We start from the raw sequence: 19597 nt of genomic DNA, 5'->3' as shown, positions 1-19597 counted from the left end.
TTTATGCTAATTTGAACTGGTGAATTTTAATCAGGCCAATCACAGACCCATTTCGAAAATCTAGTTTTTGAAAAAAAAAAAAAAACTGAAAAGTGCTATTTTTATCTTCTCATTTTCATAATTTTTTTCATCCCGGAAGCAATTAATTTCCTTGGCTCGAAAAAGAGGGCGTAACCAAAAATGGATTTTAGGGCACTTTTGATCTGAAGGACAAGGAAAAAATAGGTCGATTAGGGTTAACTTTACATGATTTTTTTAAATTAAAAAATGTCACTAACATTCCACATTTTAATTATTAACCTGCTTCTGCTGTGTTGCAGTAAATAAAATAAAGGGATACCTTCAGTATTTTATTATGTTTATTCTCGGGGAAGAAAAATTCGAGACAAATCAAGGTAACATCGAACTACATAATATGCAGATGAACAAAAATGAAAAGTATGCCTGTAAAGCGGTTGACAATAATTAGGAATGCTTTGCATTTTAATACTTGTAATTGAACTTCATCTTGAGCAAGTACTCGATCTTGACCTGCGACTGGTCGTACACGATGTACTCGTTGTAGAGCAGTGAAGTGTTGTTGACAGGGGCGTTGGCCGGCTTGCCCAGAGGAATCTTGGTGCCGTGCGGTAGCTCGACCACCTGCGATGGGTCAGGCTGTGTTTTTCCCACACCCTTGACGCTGTGGAAGGTCTTGGGCAGCTTCTCGATGTAGTCGGCGTTGGTGCGCTCGGTGACGTTGCCCAGGGCGACGTCGCACAGCAGGAGCAGGCCGTGAGGGTTGGTCTTGGAGGTGCAGCAGTAGTTGGCAGACTTGGACACCATGTCCGCGAAGTAGATGCCCTTTCCGAACATGTAGCCAGTCACAGGGGCTTCCGGAGGAGCGATTCTCAAACCCTGAGACAAGATGCCAGGGAAATTGGTGATTCTGGAGCCGTGCCACAGGAGGTGCCGGTTCTTCCACTTGTCGAGCACCTTGCTCCTCTTCCTCTCGTCGTGGCGCTCCACCTTGAATATCTCTTCAATGTCCAGCGAATACTGGTTGTGTGTCTCGGCGTGGGTATTCTTCACGTACGTTTCCAGGTGGTTGAATTCTGGCGAGTCGCGCTCCAGAACGGAGATGTTTGTTTTCAGTTTCGAGTATTGCAAGTCCAACGGATGAGCCTCCTTGTCCTGGTCTTCCTCCTTGACCTTCATCAAGCTGTAAGCCACCTCCAGCTCCATCAGCGAGTCCAGCATCGCCAACTTGCTCTGAAAATAGGTTATATAAATTATTGATGGTAAAATGTTGAATCAATATGCAATTTTTTGTTCAACCGTGATGATTGTGATTGTTTTATCATCATTTAAATTTTTACACAATTACGCTACATAGGAATTTTAAATTTAAAATCAATAAAAAATTGCTTAGTTGCTTGGATGAAATAAATTTTCAAATAAATTGAGAGAGAAGCAGAGAAGCTATGTTGTTTATTATAACGTCAAGCGCAAAAAATGATAATTTTGTCAGAATTTCCAAAAGTTTCCCAAATTTCATCTAATTCGTATAAAAATTGCAATTAAAAAAAACCACAATGTGGGAGGCCGAGGCGAAAAATGTTTTGAGCGTTTCTTTTGACACCAACAATTATGTGCAAAGAAATAGACAAAATAAAAAAAGTCTTTATTCGGTACTAGATTAAAAATAATTTTTGAAAGAACCTAAAAAATATGTTTAAACAATTACGCACCTTAATAAGCTCCTCACTGTCGAGCAAAGGTAGAGAGTCGAGTCCAGCGCTGTGGGGGATCATGGTGTAGAACTTGTTGCTGATGGCGATCAAGTCGGTTTGGCTCATTTTCTTGTCTCCGTGGGCGGATTCCTGCAGTTTGGCCAGCTCCGAGTAGGCCGCTCGCAGCTGCTTCTGGGTCAGTTTGCCGAGCGGCATTTTTTCCAGGTCGAGCTCAAACTCGAGTAGAGTCTCCTTCATGGCCTGTACGTTGAAGAGTAGCTTCATCAGCTGCTGCACCTGCGGCTGCAACTTGGAGGGAACTCCTCCGTCCTCCAGCTTGATCAGGTTGTCCTGCTGCCCCTGTCCGTAGTCGATGTCCTGCATGAAGTACTTTCCAGGCCGCTTCTGGAAGCTGGCCCTGCGCTCCCACTCGTTGCCGGTTTTCTCGTGGAACGTGTCCTCGAAGTCGGTGATGGCGATCTGGACGTCGTTGTACTCCTCCAGCTTCGTCTTGCCGACAGAGGTGCCGATGCGGCCCCACGACTTGAACAGCCACCACTTGTTGCGCTTGTCAGACTCGACGATTTGCAGCTTGTAGTAAGAGTTCTTGCCGCTGGCCAGGTCGCTGTTGCTCAGGATGGCCGTGTACAGGTCGCTGCCGTCGCGATACACGCGTCCCTTCGACTCCAGTCCCGACTCGGGGTCCACGTACGCGCCATTCTTCATTTGCACTTTGATTTTGCTCGAGCCGTGACTGGCAAACCGGTCGCCTGAAGAGAGGGTGAAAATTCGTATTAAAAAGCTTTTGTTTTGAAAAACAAAAATGCGGGTTTTGGAGAACTCGATTACATTGTTTTGAAAGATTTATGTGAAGTTTTAGGATTGCAATTGGTTGATTACATAAAAAAGGGAAATTTTAAGACAGAAAAACTTACTTCCACTTTTCTTCTTAGATTTCAGAGCCTTCTCTTCTTCAGTCTCCTCTGGTGGCACCCTCTGATTTGGCTAAAAAAATCTAAGATAAATTTAAACCGAACACACAGGGCTGTATTTATTCAAAATGTTACGGGCTTGTTGATTAACGTTTTTCCTTCATTAATTTAATCAGTTTGAGACGATTTTTGCAATTCACAAGATTATGAGCAACAGAAAAGATTTTAAGGTTCTGCAACGCTTGGCAGAAGCACAGAAAAAGTAGTCAATTACCACAGCTCTAATTATGAGTGGGTACTGCACACACGAAAATAAGAGTATGTAGAATTGTCTGAACCGTATCTGTCTCTGGCCAGTTCCTTCCTGGTGCCAAAGTCATCAGAGTTCAATTTAATTTAGGGAGCTTTAGTGGCAAAGGAGTTGAATCTTTGCAACTCTTTGCGTATCATAGCTCCCGATAATGATTTATATTATACTCACGTCATTTCCCCAGTCACAAATGGACATCTTGGTCACAAGATCAGCAATATTTCCTTTTATGTTATTGACAACAGTGTCAAAGAATGCGGCTGGCACTACTTGGATACCAAGATTTTTAGCGTCGTCAATTTGCTTGCCACCCTTTTTCAGCAGCGCTAGATGATACAGAAATTTAGCCAAATACAAATTGTATATGTGAGAGGAAGTTGTCACCTTCGGAGGCAATTACAGCCATGGTTTTCTCGGACACCTTGGACGCGCTCTTGGCCCCCAAGCGGATAATCTGCTTTTTCAGATTCTCCTTCTCCTCGCCCTTGCACAGGCTGCTGTGCAGCACAAACTCCATGCGGTCCAAGGGCGGCTTCGGCCGCACAACAGCTGGACCACTGCTTGAAGCAGAAGCAATCGCGGACCCAGAACCAGACCTCTCAAACTCCTGAATCAGACGCTTGCCCACCTTCGATTTGTAATTCGTTCTAATTTGAAATTAAAACATGAAGTCAAGAGCAACATTAATTCGAGTTTAGATTTACAGGAAGGAAATGTCTTCCTTGAAAGCTGCTGGAACTTTGAACTCAGTTCTTTCAGGCTCCTTTGTTTTGTAAGTGCACTTGGACCACTCAGTCTCAGCCGAACAATGGTATGTGTTGTTCCTGCAAAGGTTCAAATCCATTTTTAACAAACTCACGAAATAAAAACTAGACTCAAATTTTGCCAATAAGAAAAAATAAATTCTAATTCACATCTCTAGGCAAAAATTTGTGTGTTCCCTAGCTTGAAAAATTTAAAATCAAGTTAAATTGTTGGGAAAATATTGAACTCGACGTTTCACCTGTAATAGAGGTTTCCATTTTGGCAATCAGGGCACTTCTTCAGGGCTCCAAAGGTCATGACGTCTGAAAGCAGATCGAGTAGGCGCTCTCTTCCTGAAGGAATCTGTTGCTTGTTGTACTCGAGCAGGTCCTGCAGGTTTTTTGTCTTCAGGGTCTCGAGGTTGTCCCTGAGCTTGAAGATCCGTTTGTTCTGCTCCTTCATTTGCTCCTCACTGAACTCGGACTTTGCCTTTTTGCTTGGTGGCTCTCCTTCCGCTTCCTTTTTGACACTATAATTACACAAATTTTAATTTGCAAAATTAAAAACCACGCAAATCTTACGGTTTCATTGGAGGCATTTTCTTCTTCAGTTCATGCCTGTCCTCCGTTTTGAGAGTCTTGAATCCAGGTATGTCCTCAACAGAGCCCCAGAACTCGTTCTGCGCGCGGGTCTGAACGAAGCAGTCGACGTGGTGCCAGCGCGGAATGCCGCCGAAACGCATCGCCTTCTCACTTTCGTAGTCCATTTTGGCGATTCTGATTTCGTCTTTGATGATCTTCTGCTCGCAGCCAATGCACACGGCTCGGCTGGACGCTGCGTACTCGCACTTGAAATCTGGCAGAGCCTTCTTGCCGCTGCTTTTGCGCTTTTCAGCGGTTTTGCCTTTCTTTTTGGATCCACCTAACAATTCAAATTATTACTTGTTGTTTGACTTGTAAGTAATCTATCGAAACGAACCTGCAGGGCTGTCTGTGCTCCCATTTGAAGCTGCAAGTCTTTCTTTGACAAATGCAAGATCTTCACTCCGGAGGGAGTCCAATTTAGCGATGTCTCCCAACGCTTTTGGCTTGTGTTTTTTGAAAAAGCAGTCTCTGTGGAACCAGAAGGGCATCTTCCCATCAAAGGTGGACGACTAAAAATACATATAAATCTTTGATTAGCAGACAACTTTAAAATATAACCAAAAAATTATTTCCAGGTATTCAGGGATTATGTCGATTTATTAATAAATTAATGGATGACATAAATACGTACATAGTTTCCAAAGGATTCGTGGCAGTGTACTGTCCCCTGGACAAGGCTTTGGTTTCTATTTGTCTGGAATTTTGCTCCATTCCGTTTGACAACGCACCGATTCCCAAACGTACGTGTATGGTCATGCCCTAACTCGATACAAAGATGGCCCCTTTGAGAGCAGTCGAGAGTGACAAAACATTTTGCCACCTCAATATCAATCACAATTAACAGCAACAAAACATAACGCAGGCAAAAATCGCCTTAGATCAATGAAGAGTCGTGATTGAAACAAATGTAAAGCGACGGAACGAAAGAAGGTTTTGGTTACCTGCATCATGACAGCAAGGCGCATCACGCCGGCATCGATTTTTTCGCGACATAGACGACAGCTAGCGCGACTGCTCTTGGAGTATTCAACCTTATAAGGCAGATCGTCGTCCATTTCAGCAGATTCGCATACGCAAGGGTTGATTCAGTTCCTTTAATCAGGGATTTTCGATAAAATTGACAGAGCGGTATCACGAACGAATGTTTTCGTTCCCGCCCAATCGTGGTGGTGTGTGTTGTGTAGTAGTCAAAAGTCAAAAGAGTGGGTCAGTGGGAACCTGATGGCAACAGGGATAAGAGGCCGGTGCGGAATGCCAATGCTGCCAACCAAACTATTTGGATGATAGTTTGAAATTAGAAACTATTCGCGAGCAGAGCATAATAGCTTCACATTAAAATCCCAAATAAAAATAAATAAAGTAAAATGAAAATTATCTCAAAAGTTTCGGTTTATTTAAATAAGAAAATTTGGTCAATGTTGTTATCTACTGTTGCTGATCCTGCAGTTTTGAAGTTAACGTGCCGAACGCAATGATCTGATTGGTTTAGCAGCTAACGGTGTGATTTGTGGCATGAACATGAGACAGTAGACGATTAGTTTAGTGCGGAACATTGAACTCCAGCAACCCGCGAAAAGTCAACAACATCATGAGTATCAAATAGGTTTTGTATTTAGCGGAGATTTTCTAGTTCGGCGGTAACTCGAACCCATTTCAACTTATTCTATCTCAATGCCGCGAAGATTTTGATGCAGCCTGCAGCCGTTATTCTAAATGTGAAGCGAAGAGAGGTATGTATGCAAGTTTGTGTAATAATTTCGGCGTTTTTCAATTATCTATAAATCTTTTAATGTTGGTATATAGTTTTAGTTGTTGGACATGACAGACAATGTACATCGTCCTTACTGCGCCGAGTACGCAAAAAGTGGAAGGTCGAAATGCAGAGGCTGCAATGCTTTGATAGAGAACAGGCTGCTTCGGCTTGGAATTTGCACTCAGGTTAGAAATATTAATACATTATTTTATTCTCAAGCAAAAATTTCTGGTGTTCCTTACATGCATATTCTTCTCTCTCATTGCAGCTCTCCTACTGGTTTCACAAGGATTGCTTCTTTAAGCGGCACAAACCTGGCAGTACAAGTGACATTTTAAATTTTAACAAACTGAGAGCTGAAGACCAAACTTACGTCCGAGCAAATATTGGCACAAATCATGAGACTGAAGGTGAATCTTTCAGCTCTTCTAGGCAGTAAAAAATATTAACATGAATTTTTCTCAGGAGAGAATAAGATGAAGAAGCCTGGAAAAAAGGGCCCTGGGAAAGGCAAAGAAGTGGCGGCGGCGAAGAAATCCTCTCAGGATGGTAGTGGTGCTGATGAGGACGAGGGGACCGAGGACAATTCTGAAACAGACGTAGATGCAAGCAGTGAGGATGGAGGAAAGGAAAATGCAGTAAAGGCGAAACCTGCGAGGAGAAATACCAAAATTGTGGGCGACAAATCAAAATTCATGATCGACTATTCGCTGTCCGAGCGGTCCACTTGTTGCTCTTGCCATGAGAAAATCACCAAGGTGAAGCAAAATAATGAAAATGTTTAATTATTATTGAAATTAATTGTGTATCAGAGTATTGTTAGGATCGCTAGAATGGACTACACGTCGAACAAAGGCAACGCTCTGAACGGGATCCCTCGCTGGTATCACGTGCAGTGTTTTGCTTCAAACAGAGACTTCTTCGAGTTCTGGGACGGCGCTGACTGCCTGCCTGGTTTCTTCGCCTTGAAGGCCCAGGACCAAAAGGAACTGGCGCAACTGCTGCCTGAAATTACAACGTACTTTTCTTTTTAAATAGCTTTTTTAACGTTTTTTAAACATGCGAGAATTATCCAACCAGGGAAATGATGATTGCGCAAGGAGCAAGCCAGTGGAAAATTCAGAAGATTGCTTCTCACCGCTTGCAGAAGTTGAAGACCCTGCTGGCAGGGCTAACAGTGAAAGACTACGAGCGTATCCTCAAGCACAACAAGCAGGAAATTCCTGCAAAGGCCAAGAAAAGCGCTGTAAATTTAATTTTGAATCGAAATAATTTTGAATTAACTGTCTGACACTCGACGTAGCTGCTGGACCTTTTGATTGCTGCTGCCAAACATGGAGTGGTCGTCAGCTGCCCAGAGTGCAAAAGCAAAGGCAACGTTAACAAGTAAGCCAGCCACGTTTGAATCCATCCTGCGGCCAGATTATAAATTAATAGAATCTCTTAAATCAAGGACTGTGACCAACCTGTACAAGTGCTTTAACACGAAAGACGGCGAAAACTGCACATACGAGAGCCTGGAGCCGCCTCGCACCGAGCTGAAAATCCCGAAGCCGCTGAGAGACGAGTTTGACTTCTTGTAAGTCGTTTGCTTTGAATAATTTTTGGCTCACTTCCGGATACGATCCAAAATTTCCAGCAATACCTACAAGTTCACCGTGCAAGAAAAATCCACAGAGACTGAAAACCAGATGCCAACTACAGGGCTCAACATCAATGCACCCGAGTTTGTTCCCAGGTATGCTTTTTATTTTCCATTCTTTGAATACTTTTGTTCATTCATTGTTTTTAGTTTGTAAAATTTAAAAATTGATCTTCAAGTTTGATTTTCATTTAATAGTGAGATGATTTCATTCTCTGACGGGTCCAAACGGAAAAAATCTGACCTTTTGAATTTGTACTTTTCACCGTCAAGATATTTAAAAATATTTAACGTTCAAGTAATTATTTTCGCCCAACTTTCAGAGAAAAGGTTTTATTGCCGAAAGGCCCTCTGAACGGACAAGAATTCGTTGTGATCGGCGTGGCGCACGCCAAGGAAAGGATCAAGCAGCTGGGGGGACGCGTTGTCACATTTATCAACGGCAGGACCAAGGCGGTCATCACCAATCAAGGTAGTCTTGTTTGTTTTTTTCTTTTATTTCCTACTGATGGTCTAATTTTTTGGTCGCAGCAAGCATCAAGGCTTTCCAGGAGAACAACAAAAATCGGTTCAACTACATAGAGCAGTTCAGCACTCCGATTGTGGGCGAAGAATTTTTGGAGCACGTCGGCACAGCCAGACTGAAGGATCTGCTGCGGCGACACGACATGGCTGCGCAGTGGATCTATGTGAGTATGCCTACGTGAGAGTTGCGCGCAGTTTTAACTCATTTTATTAAACAGGACATCGGAGACTGCTTTTTGAATGAAAAGTACGGCCCGTGGGGGCGCAACTGGTGGTAAAGACTATCAAGACTGCAGTTGCCAATTTTGGCGCTACGTCAGCAATTTATACGGAGTTGAGGAATAAACAGGATGATTGTGTTTTAATACAAAAAGTAGAGCTATCTTTATTTTGACCATGGCACTAACCCTATGAATTTTTGTGATTGAATAGCCCTCAGTCAGTGACTAGTGAGTAAGCATGGAGGGAAACATTACACGGGGAAGTTGATCCCTCGTTCCGATTTGATACAAGTACAATAAGTAGTGTTACTGTTGATAACATGTAAAAGCAATGCCTAAACGACAATTATTATTATTTCTGCTCGAGGGCATTTTGTGAGTTGATAAGAATATATAATTAGATAGTTTAGGCGGCGTCTCTGACCATGCCGTCTTTCGACTCCCTCCTCGCAGGTAGGCTAGCTCCCTCTTTCTTTGCCGCCTCCTTGAACGACGACAGCGTCTTGTTGAGCCACGAGCTTTTGCTGGCCTGCAGCTCTGAGCTGACTGCATTCAGCTGGTGGATTAGGTCCTGTCAAAAGACATCCTTAATTAGACTGATCCGCTAAAACATTTTTCTCCACACAGCAAAATTATTTGTATTTGGCCCAAAATTAAAACGCTTAATAGGACGGTCTCTTTGTTGTTTAGGACATCAAAAGATCCATCGTGTGGTGAAAAGTTTAAATTTTATTTATAGCTGCTTTTTGTGTGAAAATTTCATCTTTCCAGAAAAGAAGTACAAATTTGGTCTCTACATTTTAGCAGCGGACACTTTCATAACTAAAAATCAAGATAAAGTAATTTCTCGATAAATGTACTTCCGTTTATTTGTGGTAACACTTTCTCAAGAGGGCGTTTTTGCATGTTTTTAGGGTGGTAAAGAGGTGGGTTAAATTAACATGGTTTGCTTGAAGGTTTTTTTCGGAAAATCGGGTTGAAATCTAGAGAAATGGGTCTTTTGGCGTTAACGAAAAAGACAGTTCTTAAGAGGCCAAAAATTACTCAAATTATCAGGGTGGTGCGTTTTTTTAGAGCAGTTCAATTTTTACCGTCGGAAAATGCTGGGGGTCACCCCTGCGGTCAGGTAGGAAATCGATAATTGGTGTCAGGGTAGCCCTCGATATAATGGAATAATTCAAATTTAATTTACGCTGAGCGGCCGAGTCAAGAGCTAATTCGATTCATTGAGGGCGCTAAAAAGAGATAATGCGCCAAAAGTCTCGTTCCTCAGCACCCTAGCGGCTTCCCACGGATAAATTACATTTAATTCTGGCCAATGAAAATTACAGAAAATTGCAGATGATCTAAACTAAAAAATAGTACCTGATTCCTGCACTCCGCCTCCACATGCTCCAGTTTAGTCTGTGCGAGTTCCAGCTCGAGCTCTCGCACCCTCTGCAGCGCTTGTGCCAGTCTGGGATCGGCGTCTGCACTCAGCGGGTCCACCCACGAGTTTTCCGAGATTCCTTTGCATTTTGGGCAAACCCTCTCCTGCAATCACACGCATTGTTTAATAATTTTTTATTTTTATTTATTGAACAGTTAGCACCTGAGATTCCAGAATCTTGCCAGCTTGCACTTGCTCCTCGAGCCGCTGACTGAGTTGCGAGCAGATCTTTTTGTAATCGGAGATGATGACCTCGTTTCTCTGCCTCTCGTCGTTGGCTCGTTGCACCTCCCTTTGGATCATCTCTTTGACCTGCGTGACCTCGGTCCTGAGACGCTCCCTGTCCTCCTCGGAGAATTGCAGCTCGTTCTTGAGCCGCTCGAACTCGTTGCCGTACAGGTCGGCTTTGTCCTGCGCGTTCTTCAGGGTCAGGTACTCCTTCTCGTACTTGTGCAGTTTCTTCACGTTCAAACTGCACGCCTTTTTCATCAGCTGAGCAGAGGCTTTGGGGGTGCGGTACTTCTTGGGCAGGTTCACCCTGAAGTACTTGAGCACGCCTTCAAAGTCCAGCTGCAGCAGGTCTTTCTTGCTCGACTGCGAATATATTCGATTCGATTAGCAAATGAGAAGGAAATTAGCAAAATTGGCGAGCGACCAACCGTGAGCAAAGCGAGTGCAACCAGAAACAGAGTGTCGGTTCCGAGGAGAAGGAACACGTCGAGAATGTGAAAGACCAAGTGGAGAGGAAACTTAGCGGTGAAGAGAGTGAGAAACCACTGCGAGCCATACATGTGCTCCTCGACCCCCTTTTCCTGAAAGTGCTGCCACAGGTCCTGCACCTGGTCCTCTAGCAGCCGGCCCAGCTGGTACAGGCGCATGTTCAGGTTCTCGAATCCGTCTTTGAACAGGTCGCGCAGCTTGTAGTGGTACATGATTTGCACCAGCACGCAGAACGCCTGCTCCTCCGGCATGTGCAGCAACAGCGCCGCCGCCAGAAAGCTCAGACCCTGGCAGTAGCCCACCTCTTCGTCGTACACAGCGTACGCCTGTCAAAATTCATTCAAATTATTTGCACATACCTCGTTTATTTTTTCAATAATTAATTGTAACATTTTTTCATTTCAAATGGGTTTTTTATTTTTAAATTTTGCCTCCTAGTTCATGTTTCCCTATGGTTTGTCATCACATTTAATATTTATTTTTAAATATTTTGTAATTAAATGAAAAAGAAAATAAGTCACCCAATCAATTCGCAATAAAAATCATAACGCTGGATTTGAGAGGAAAGCGATTGTTACCTTGGAAAGTCTAAAAAGCGAGTCTTGGCCGAGTCCGCCGGCCTTCTTGAAAAAGTCGTGCGCCGGAAAGGTGCGGTTGATGTCCCTCTGGATGACCGACTCGCAACTGCTCTCCTTGGTGATCAGCACGCGGTATTTGTCCATGACGTCCTCGCTGTGGCCGGCCAGCCTCTGCCAGATTTCGGCTCGAAGGGCGTCCGGAATGCCCTGGTAAACCAGGTGCGTCAATTGCTTAGGCCTCGTTCCAGTCTGCGTCCACTTGGTCAGTGCTTCCGACCACTGCTCCAAAAGCGCCGCACTGCAGTCTTTTGACACGTTGCCGGTTCCACTCAGCATCGGCTCGTCGTTATCTGCGTCAGATTATTTTATTAAGTGAGACTGATTTTGGATCGTTCAAAACTTGCAATCCTTGATACCTGACAACTCGTCGTCCCGAAAGTCGTCCTCCTTTTCCTCTTTCGGCGACAAAATCGGGTCGACAAGCTGCAAACTCATCAGTCCAGACAAGGTGATGCCCAAACTTTTGTTGGTCCTGTCTATTTCACCAGAGGTGTCCACCGAGATCACTTCGAATTGCGGCTCGTTCGTGTCGGAGGCGGCCAGTTCCTTCAAATTCAAATAAAACTGCTGAACCAGCTGGCGTTTGCTCAGATTCCAAAAGCGCTCGTTTTTCGGGTAGACCTTGACTTTGGTCTCGAGCTGCAGGCGCACCGGCTCCTGGATGCCTCGGATCACCAGGTCGATGGCCACGGTGACGTAGCTTTTGTTGGCGGACGACGGCTCTTCGACCAGGTTGAGCGATTCGAGTGCGGGATCGCTCGAGTCCCACTGCCCCGTGATGATGTACTTGTTGCTCCCGGGGTCGTTGCCCATCGACAACATTTCCAGGAGGCGCATGTCCGCGTGCCGCACGTTCCGTCCCGGACACACGAGCACCCCGAAACACCTTTCGATGTGCAGGATGCGCTGGTGCACCGACGACACTTGGTGCACGCTAAAACACAACTGCTTCTCGGTGTTTGCGCGAAGCTTGAACTGCGACCGGTCTTTCGGCACCACGTAATAGCCTCCCTGCAGAGAAATAGTCGATAATTTTGGTTTTTTAAATATTTCTGCACGAGCAGCAACACGACGACGTTTACAAATCTTAACTCAATTGTTTAAGTCTCTAATTTCCCTGGCATTCCGAGCCGTGCCAGTGAATACCTTTGAGTCCTCCTCCTTGATATCCATGGTGAGCTCAAAGATGAACAATTCGGACATTGTGGAGACAGGGGATTGCAGGGACGACGGCTTGAGATCACCCTGGCTTTCATCACACATCAAGGACGGTTGAGGCTTCGGCGGCGAGCGCATGAATGCTTTTGCAAAGCAGGCAGACACTTGCCGCACCTTGGTCGAACAAAATTTATTATCGAAAATGGTGGTGCGGTTTTTAAAATCAATAAAATTGTGACTCACAGCTTCCGGAATGTCGCATCTGAAAACATGGCACTGGAAGATGGCAGACTCTTGCGAATTGCCGTGGGACCAAGTGAAGGCGAAGCACGCTGCCTCGTCCGAGTCGGCGATTCCGTGTGCGTAGAACAGAATGCGCTGCACTTCATACGAGGTTATTATCTGCATTGTCGCCGCGTCGATTAGCACCACGCTTCCTGCTGACCGATAACATATCATTGTATTTTCTAAGTAAAAACAGAGGTATACACGCAATCAAAAAACAATCCATTGATGCGCGGCTGAAATCAAATAAAAAAAGCTCAAAATTGACTCGAATCCTAAACGCCAATATACTAATTTTTGTTTTTTAAAGCTTCTTTTTTCAATACATTGCGATAAGGACTTGCGTATTATTTATTAGTGGTGGCTAAAATTAAAAATATCCTGTCAAGGCTGTAAAAAACAAAACTTTATCAGTTTATCAGTGAAAACTGTATATAGGGTTGAATTTGGATTCGTGACGCTGATAATGCAAGATTTTCTAAATTTACTGTCATGACTGGACGCGTAACAAAAATCCGAAAGACCGCTCCCGGCAATTGGTTCCTTTTAAAACGTGTCAAATTCGATAATAATGAAAAAAAAATACGTTGCCACGCGTTAACGCGAGTGAAGTACCTGACGAGCAACTGGGAATTTTGACGCTGACCCTGATGCACTGGTCCTGTCCCTGCTCACGGTTCAAAATGGCCATGTTCCTGTGGATTTCGGCCTCGCTTTTTGGCGCGTTGATGTTGGCGGCTCCCAGATACGAGATTTGGTTGAAAACGGCGCCGTCATCGTGGCCTACATACACGCAGAATAAATATTTTAAAAGTGCTTATCAAGTTATATCATTGCAGAGTCGCTGCCTATATACTCATGGCGCCACATTTTTGACGTTGCCCATTTAAACCAGATTTTTCTTACTCAGGCTGCAGAACCAAGAAAAAAAATATGTCTACATCTAAAAACGATCATAAATGTGGTTTTTAAACAGCTCCCAATCGACATATTTTTTTTAGCTAGGCTGAGATTGATTGTTTTAATGTTTATTGTTTGTTCAATAAATAAATAAATAAATAATTTTTTAAACATACCATCAAAAGTGGGTGTCTCGAAAACGATGTCCGACTCCTTTCCTTCCTGTGGAGAGGCAATGTAGAATTTACTAGCGCCAACCTGGTACATTAGAAAAATAGGAAAAACACACTGTAGGTTAACCAAAGCAGCGTGAAGCTCAAAGCCAGAGAGTAGGAGAGGAAAATTAATTGATCGCTACAATTATTCAAACTACGATGTGCGCACGAAATTGCAACAGTTTATCTAGCTACATGAAATTTAAAACAAGAACTAACTTAAATAAATAAAAGTGGTTCATTCTCCTTTATTTCTATTTTTCTCAATTACATCAATTTCGAATGGGAGAAAATTAATATATGTAACCGACAGAAATACAATTTTCTGACGTCACTGTGTTAATTTCCCCTCTAACAAGGAAACTCACCGGAAGCGACGTTTTACTATGTTACGAAAACATGGAAAGCAAATTTCAAAATCGATTAAAAATACAGTTCTGGCTCAATTTAGTTTATAGAAAAATCGATCAGTGGGTCATTTTTTAAATTCCGAGGTAAATTCAAATTTTCCGGGCTTTGTAACTTTTTAATTATATTTGCCATAAAGTAAAAAACAAATAAACAGAGCTTTTTGATAAAAGGAGAGCTCCGGACAAAAAAATAATCCCGATGGACGCTCTAGGTCGTGTACTAATTTTTTCGAAAAAAAAAGAAATATTGAATTGACCAGTTGCATAAACTCTTAGTTATTAAAGGCGCCAACAGACGGCGCAACCACAGACTTTCTTAAAAATTTTGTTTTAAGCGGTTTTAAGGCATTTCCGCTGCGATTTCAGACTCAAACTAGCTATTTTGCTTTTTTTAATTAATTTGCTTTTTTTTGACATGCTGAAAACCAAAATCGGTTCAGCCATTCGCCGTAGAAACGTTGGAAAAGATTTTTTTATTTCAAAAAATAGTTTTTCACGATTCTACGGCGATTGGGTGAACCGATTTTGGTTTTCAGCACGTCAAAAATTATCAAATTAATTGAAGAATGCACAGTAGCTAGATTTAGTCTGAAATTGCAGCGGAAGTGCCTTAAAAGCGAAAGTCTACGGTGGCGCCATCTGTTGGCGGCTTCGAACACTTAGGATTGATGCAACTGGTGAATTGGAAATCTGAAAATTCATTCATTGATTTTTAGGTATTTTTAAAGAAACCAAAACGGAGCTATATGACCAGTTTTAGTTTGAAAAAAATTATAATTAACCAATAAAATGCTACGCGCAATTTTCCTAATCCTAGGCAGATACGAAAATTCAGGTACATTTCCGGACACTTTAAAAATTTCAAGTAGTGGACTCATGATTTTACGAAAATTGGCATAGGATTTTTAAAATTTGAAACTTGCAAACTCCATCAAAACGAACATTTTGCCTACTGATATTATTTCTTAATTCGACACAATTTAAAACTATATTAAAGCAGGGTTCCGAATTTTCCCCACCCCGGATAAAACCCACCCGGGTTTTATCGGGTTTAACAAGGCTAAAAAAACCCAATAAAAACCCACTATCTTACTCAATATTATTAGTATCAATAAAAAAAATGCTGGAAAAAAATCGTTTTTGGCTGTTTTTTTAACGCTAAAAAGGTAGTGCTGCATTTTTGCACATAGAAAAATTGGCAAGTCCCGGAGCATGAGGATTAAATTTCTTCGTTTCTTGAAAAAAATGCAGTGAATAGCAAATTTGAAAACACCCAAAAACACCATATTACCCCCCAATAAAACCCAGGTGGGTCGGGCAAAATGTAAAAAACCCGGGTTTTTCGGAACCCTGTATTAAAGCGACAAATCCAAGAGTTTCCAAATTAAAAAACCAAACAACATATATTAGACATTAGCAAGGAGCCGCAACAACTAATACACTGAAAAAAATGAGTGCAATATGAATATATATCCAAACCTTGCGATAATCTAATTGAGGAAAATCCATGCAGCTTATTGTTAACTTAAAAAAAGACAGTGCGCAGCTGGTGGAGTGGAGATGGAGATAACCAAAACGTGTCAGACAGACCGACACAGACAGACAAACACACTCGACTCGAGTCCCCGATAAAACGGAAAAATTGCTCACCCGCTTCCCCTGCTCCTCCATGGTCCTCTCCTCCTTGAGCACTTCGCTGAGGCTCAGTTTGAGCTCCTCCAGGTCTCCGTTGTTGGCAATCTTCAGCTCTGGTTGGTCCTCGCGCGAGCTCTGCACGAACTCAAATCCGCCCCCCGAGTCGTTCGACTTGACGCTCGACCTGTCCTGGTCCATAGTTTGCCCTGGGCTCTCACGCAGAGGCAAAGGTGGACATGAGCGGCTGCGAGCACCGCCCAATCGCCTTGGCCATCCTCTCTCCGGTCCTGTGTCCTGTGCCGTCCGCCTGCCGTCCGCTTTCTCCGACTCTCTTGACGCACTCGCCCCTCACTCACGGAATTGTCAGCCGAATTGTGAAATCCCGAGCTGTCAAATTGTCCCACATAAGTTTATCGCGGAGAATTTTAATGCCAAGCACGACTCAATAATATAGTAGCCAGGACTCAGTCAGCTGTCGCAATTTTAACGCACGCACTGCCCTCTAGTGACAGCTGCATCAGTCACGCGCCTTTTGGCGGGAAATGCTTCGGGAAGTTTTTAATACGTGTAAAACCGCGCGGCCAATTCTCATTTACGCATCAAATGGAGCACGAATTTTGTGATTTTGAAACTTAAAATAGCCTTGTAGACGAAAACCGTTTAAATCGCTCTAAACTCGTAATTTATATCTTCAGAAATTTTTAAACAGCCTACGAAAATTCTTAACCGTAACACATGACACACTTCTTTGAAAAAATCTAACTATGTCTCGTTTCAGGGAAACAAAAAGAGTTATGGCTCTGTCTAAACCTTTTAAAATCCTGGTAACCCATCCAGAAATACCTGCATTTGCCATAAAAAAGTTGATGCAGAGGTGCGTGTTGCGCTTGAATATTTAAACAAGACATATTGATTTTAAATTACTTGTCAGGTGCGAGTTGGTCGTCTGTCCTGAGGTGCCATATTCGACACGCGACCAAATTCTGAGCAGAGTCACTCCAGACCTTGATGGAATTTTGTGGCTGTCCAAGCATCGCATGGACAAAGAGGTTTTGGATCTGGCTGGTGCGTGAACATTTAGCTTTTTTTGTGATGTGTGGAAATTCAATTTTGTTGCTTACTTAGGTCCAAAGCTGAAAGTTGTGGCCACCATGGCAGTTGGTTACGACAACATCGAAGTCGCGGAGGCCAAGAGCAGGGGAATCAAAGTCGGAAACACGCCCGGCGTCCTCGATGCTGCTGTCGCGGAAATCGCTCTCTGCCTCCTCCTCGAAATAGCCAGACGCGTTCCTGAAGGCCGAAACAGCATTCTGGAGTAAGGTTATCTCCTTTTATTAAATTTGTAGCGCCGTGAAATTTAAATTAGTCATATCAAACATTTTTTTTAAAAAGAAATCTTGCAAAAGAATTGCCGCAAAATACTAAGCAAATTAGACTTTTTGATTTTATGGTCTGAAGAAAATCCGGGCCTCTCTACACCAGATGTGCGATAAAATTGGTTCGCACTGCGCAGATCCAAGATGAGCTCTCTTTGGATTCCCGTACGAGAGTGTCAAGCAAGAGTTTGTTTTTGCGATCCAAAAGACACAATTAGTAATGCAAATTATGTCACAACATTGACACGAAAACTTGCTTCTTTTCGCGCATTTTCACGTGACCATTTTTCGCGCCACACTCTACCGGACGCCATGAATTTGGCCCCCGCGAAATTTAGAATTCATTGAAATTAAAAAATCTAAAAACTTGAACATTTCGAAAAATGGTAAAAAAATGTACATCCACATTTGTTAATTTTGATGCGTCAGGGGGCGGTGGGAAGCTGTGCGTCCTCAGTGGCTTCTGGGCAAGGACATAAGAGGCTCCACCGTTGGCGTTGTTGGCCTCGGCAATATCGGTCTCTCCATAGTGAAGCGCCTCTTGCCTTTCGAAATTGGCAAATTCATCTACACCGGCCACAACAGAAAACCAGAAGGTACTATTATTTTATTTGTTTTTCAACTCTTGCAATTTATTAAAATAAACGAAAAAAAAACTTGACGCAGGGGACAAGTTGGGAGGCACTTTCGTGTCCTTTGACGAGCTTCTTCAACAGAGCGATTTTGTAATTGTCTCTTGTCCACTGACGCCAGAATCAAAATTCCTGTTCAACGCCCAAGCCTTTGCCAAGATGAAAGAAAGTGCGATCCTCGTAAACATCGCTAGAGGAGGTATCAAAAATTAATTTTATCCGTCTTTTTGGTCACATATAATCGATTAATCGCAACCCCACGCAGACATCATTGACCAGGAGGCTCTGGTGAGTGCGCTGCAAAATGGCAAAATCTGGGGAGCCGCTCTAGACGTGATGAGTCCTGAGCCGTTGCCCGCCGATCATCCTTTGACCAAACTGAAAAACTGCGGTGAATAACCCATCTTGCAAATTTAATTGATGCTCAAAACATTAATCAAAATTAACACAGTACTTGCTCCTCATTTGGGGAGCGCCACGGAGAAAACGCGAGGCGACATGGCCATGCTTGCTGTCGACAACATCTTGGCAGCTCTCGACGGAAAACAGATGCCTGCCCCTTTGTAATATTTGCGTATTCCTTGACGAGGATTGAATTCACACAAAAATGTGCTTCATTGTAGACACCAACAAATAGTATTAATTAATTCGGAGAAATTGAATTTTTCTTAATGAATACACTACCTAAAAAATTTAATTAGATGATTTTTTCCTATTTTTGAATTTTTAAACATTCTGCGTCTGGAATTTAGTAATCAATATAACTATGTCCAAAGATAGAATTTTTCGGGACGAGCTCACTGAGACCTTTTCCTTTATTATTACAAATCCAGAGTCCGTAGTTTTTGCAGGCGATTTTAATTGTCGCATTGTTAAAGGCAAAGGGGAATTGATCCACGAATTTATTATCTGCTAAATAGCCTACAATTAGTAAATAAAATCCCCTTACAAAGCACGTACACATCTAAAAATGGCTCTAGTGTAATTGATATCGTTATGTGCAGCTCTCAGATCATAAAAACAAGTCTTTCGATGTAGTGGATACATTTTTGAGGAAGCATAGTGTACTGTGCGTGGAATTGGAAGTGCCCTTTAAGTCGAAAAGCAGCCTAACTGCGATTATAGTAAAAAGTCTGGGCGTAAAGCTACTGTGGAAAAGTTAGCTAACTGTTGTACACTAACAAACAAATTGAAATTGAATATAATTTTTTGTTCCTGATCTGAAAGAAATTCATTTTTTTAATGTGCTCGCAATTTTTTTTACAAAAAAGCTTTTGGAATTTTGGATCAGCATATTTGCCGATTTTTCTGTCACAATTTGAGAATACTCTGGTGCATTATTATTATATTGGTTGTGGTCAGCGCTTTTGGATTATAGAAGCAGGTTGTTAAAGAGGAATGATATAGCGGATTTCCTCGCCAAATTCTTAAACAAGATATTTTTTCTGAGATGATTCTAGAATAAATTAACTTATATTTTGGTATTTTGGTTTTACCCAAACAAATTTTAAAGGTGATTTAACAGCCAGCTGAAATTTTCAGTCAAATTTTTTGCGAAAATAATAAATTTGAGAAAATTTTGCTGAGTGGGGAAAAACTGGAAATTTAATCAGCTTTCTGAATTTAGGCAGCATTTATCGCTGCTATGAACTGGTGAATTTTAATGAAGCCAAACACAGACCCCTTTCGAAAATCTGCAAAAAAAACTTTCAAGAC

General features: G+C 42.6%; 4 protein-coding genes and 1 non-coding gene across 11 annotated transcripts; 2 read left to right on the top strand and 3 right to left on the bottom strand.

Annotated features, from left to right (window-relative positions):
• Window positions 1–337: 337 nt before the first annotated feature.
• On the bottom strand, window positions 338–5521 carry Parp (Poly-(ADP-ribose) polymerase). Its single transcript, XM_065490523.1, has 10 exons — window positions 5284–5521; window positions 4677–4851; window positions 4280–4619; window positions 3958–4227; window positions 3659–3778; window positions 3339–3601; window positions 3126–3280; window positions 2648–2717; window positions 1731–2482; window positions 338–1251 (listed from the first exon to the last, which is right to left on the bottom strand). The coding sequence occupies exons 1-10, from the start codon at window positions 5395–5397 to the stop codon at window positions 484–486; spliced, it is 3027 nt and encodes a 1008-aa protein (XP_065346595.1). The 5' UTR covers window positions 5398–5521; the 3' UTR covers window positions 338–483.
• On the bottom strand, window positions 2971–3102 carry LOC135934894 (small Cajal body-specific RNA 8). Its single transcript, XR_010574154.1, has one exon. It is a non-coding gene; the product is annotated as a small Cajal body-specific RNA 8 (non-coding RNA).
• Window positions 5522–5924: 403 nt separating the features above from the next.
• On the top strand, window positions 5925–8638 carry LOC135943997 (poly [ADP-ribose] polymerase-like). Its single transcript, XM_065490672.1, has 12 exons — window positions 5925–6072; window positions 6146–6280; window positions 6364–6505; window positions 6612–6853; window positions 6908–7113; window positions 7176–7341; window positions 7399–7481; window positions 7549–7674; window positions 7735–7833; window positions 8061–8209; window positions 8269–8426; window positions 8481–8638. Exons 2-12 carry the CDS (start codon window positions 6161–6163, stop codon window positions 8538–8540), a joined length of 1551 nt encoding a protein of 516 aa, XP_065346744.1. The 5' UTR covers window positions 5925–6072; window positions 6146–6160; the 3' UTR covers window positions 8541–8638.
• Window positions 8617–16341, bottom strand: GAPcenA (GTPase activating protein and centrosome-associated). Of its 7 annotated transcripts, none has more exons than XM_065490534.1 (11): window positions 15889–16341; window positions 13790–13871; window positions 13329–13496; window positions 12672–12895; window positions 12417–12602; window positions 11615–12281; window positions 11211–11560; window positions 10572–10958; window positions 10075–10506; window positions 9849–10016; window positions 8617–9054 (listed from the first exon to the last, which is right to left on the bottom strand). In XM_065490534.1, the coding sequence occupies exons 1-11, from the start codon at window positions 16069–16071 to the stop codon at window positions 8890–8892; spliced, it is 3012 nt and encodes a 1003-aa protein (XP_065346606.1). In that variant the 5' UTR covers window positions 16072–16341; the 3' UTR covers window positions 8617–8889. The 7 variants fall into 7 exon arrangements, with proteins under 7 accessions (XP_065346606.1, XP_065346613.1, XP_065346621.1 ...); XM_065490541.1 differs by having other exon boundaries at window positions 11627–12281; XM_065490549.1 differs by having other exon boundaries at window positions 12672–12868.
• Window positions 15850–18538, top strand: LOC135943962 (glyoxylate reductase/hydroxypyruvate reductase-like). Its single transcript, XM_065490631.1, has 8 exons — window positions 15850–15989; window positions 16652–16747; window positions 16805–16938; window positions 16999–17188; window positions 17679–17845; window positions 17916–18080; window positions 18147–18272; window positions 18333–18538. The coding sequence occupies exons 2-8, from the start codon at window positions 16668–16670 to the stop codon at window positions 18446–18448; spliced, it is 978 nt and encodes a 325-aa protein (XP_065346703.1). The 5' UTR covers window positions 15850–15989; window positions 16652–16667; the 3' UTR covers window positions 18449–18538.
• The last annotated feature ends 1059 nt before the right edge of the window (window positions 18539–19597 follow it).

The sequence above is a fragment of the Cloeon dipterum genome, chromosome 1 (assembly GCF_949628265.1).
Source record: "Cloeon dipterum chromosome 1, ieCloDipt1.1, whole genome shotgun sequence".
Taxonomy (NCBI): domain Eukaryota; kingdom Metazoa; phylum Arthropoda; class Insecta; order Ephemeroptera; family Baetidae; genus Cloeon; species Cloeon dipterum.
The sequence above is the reverse complement of the archived record's forward strand: the minus strand, read 5'-3'. Positions and strand labels throughout refer to the sequence as shown.

Bases quoted from the DNA above. Each gene is read 5' to 3' on its own strand.
- Parp (XM_065490523.1), bottom strand. From the start codon at position 5,397: ATGGACGACGATCTGCCTTATAAGGTTGAATACTCCAAGAGCAGTCGC. The intron at 3,281-3,338 runs GTGACAACTTCC...TGTATCATCTAG, and splicing joins GGCTGTAATTGCCTCCGAAG to CGCTGCTGAAAAAGGGTGGC. The intron at 1,252-1,730 runs GTGCGTAATTGT...ACCTATTTTCAG, and splicing joins ACAGTGAGGAGCTTATTAAG to AGCAAGTTGGCGATGCTGGA.
- LOC135943997 (XM_065490672.1), top strand. From the start codon at position 6,161: ATGACAGACAATGTACATCGTCCTTACTGCGCCGAGTACGCAAAAAGT. The intron at 6,506-6,611 runs GTGAATCTTTCA...GGAAAGGCAAAG, and splicing joins CACAAATCATGAGACTGAAG to AAGTGGCGGCGGCGAAGAAA. The intron at 7,342-7,398 runs GTAAATTTAATT...CACTCGACGTAG, and splicing joins CAAAGGCCAAGAAAAGCGCT to CTGCTGGACCTTTTGATTGC.
- GAPcenA (XM_065490534.1), bottom strand. From the start codon at position 16,071: ATGGACCAGGACAGGTCGAGCGTCAAGTCGAACGACTCGGGGGGCGGA. The intron at 13,497-13,789 runs GTATGTTTAAAA...GCGTGTATGTAG, and splicing joins CGAGACACCCACTTTTGATG to GCCACGATGACGGCGCCGTT. The intron at 10,017-10,074 runs GTGCTAACTGTT...GTGTGATTGCAG, and splicing joins GCAAGATTCTGGAATCTCAG to GAGAGGGTTTGCCCAAAATG.
- LOC135943962 (XM_065490631.1), top strand. From the start codon at position 16,668: ATGGCTCTGTCTAAACCTTTTAAAATCCTGGTAACCCATCCAGAAATA. The intron at 16,748-16,804 runs GTGCGTGTTGCG...ATTACTTGTCAG, and splicing joins ATAAAAAAGTTGATGCAGAG to GTGCGAGTTGGTCGTCTGTC. The intron at 17,846-17,915 runs GTACTATTATTT...AACTTGACGCAG, and splicing joins CCACAACAGAAAACCAGAAG to GGGACAAGTTGGGAGGCACT.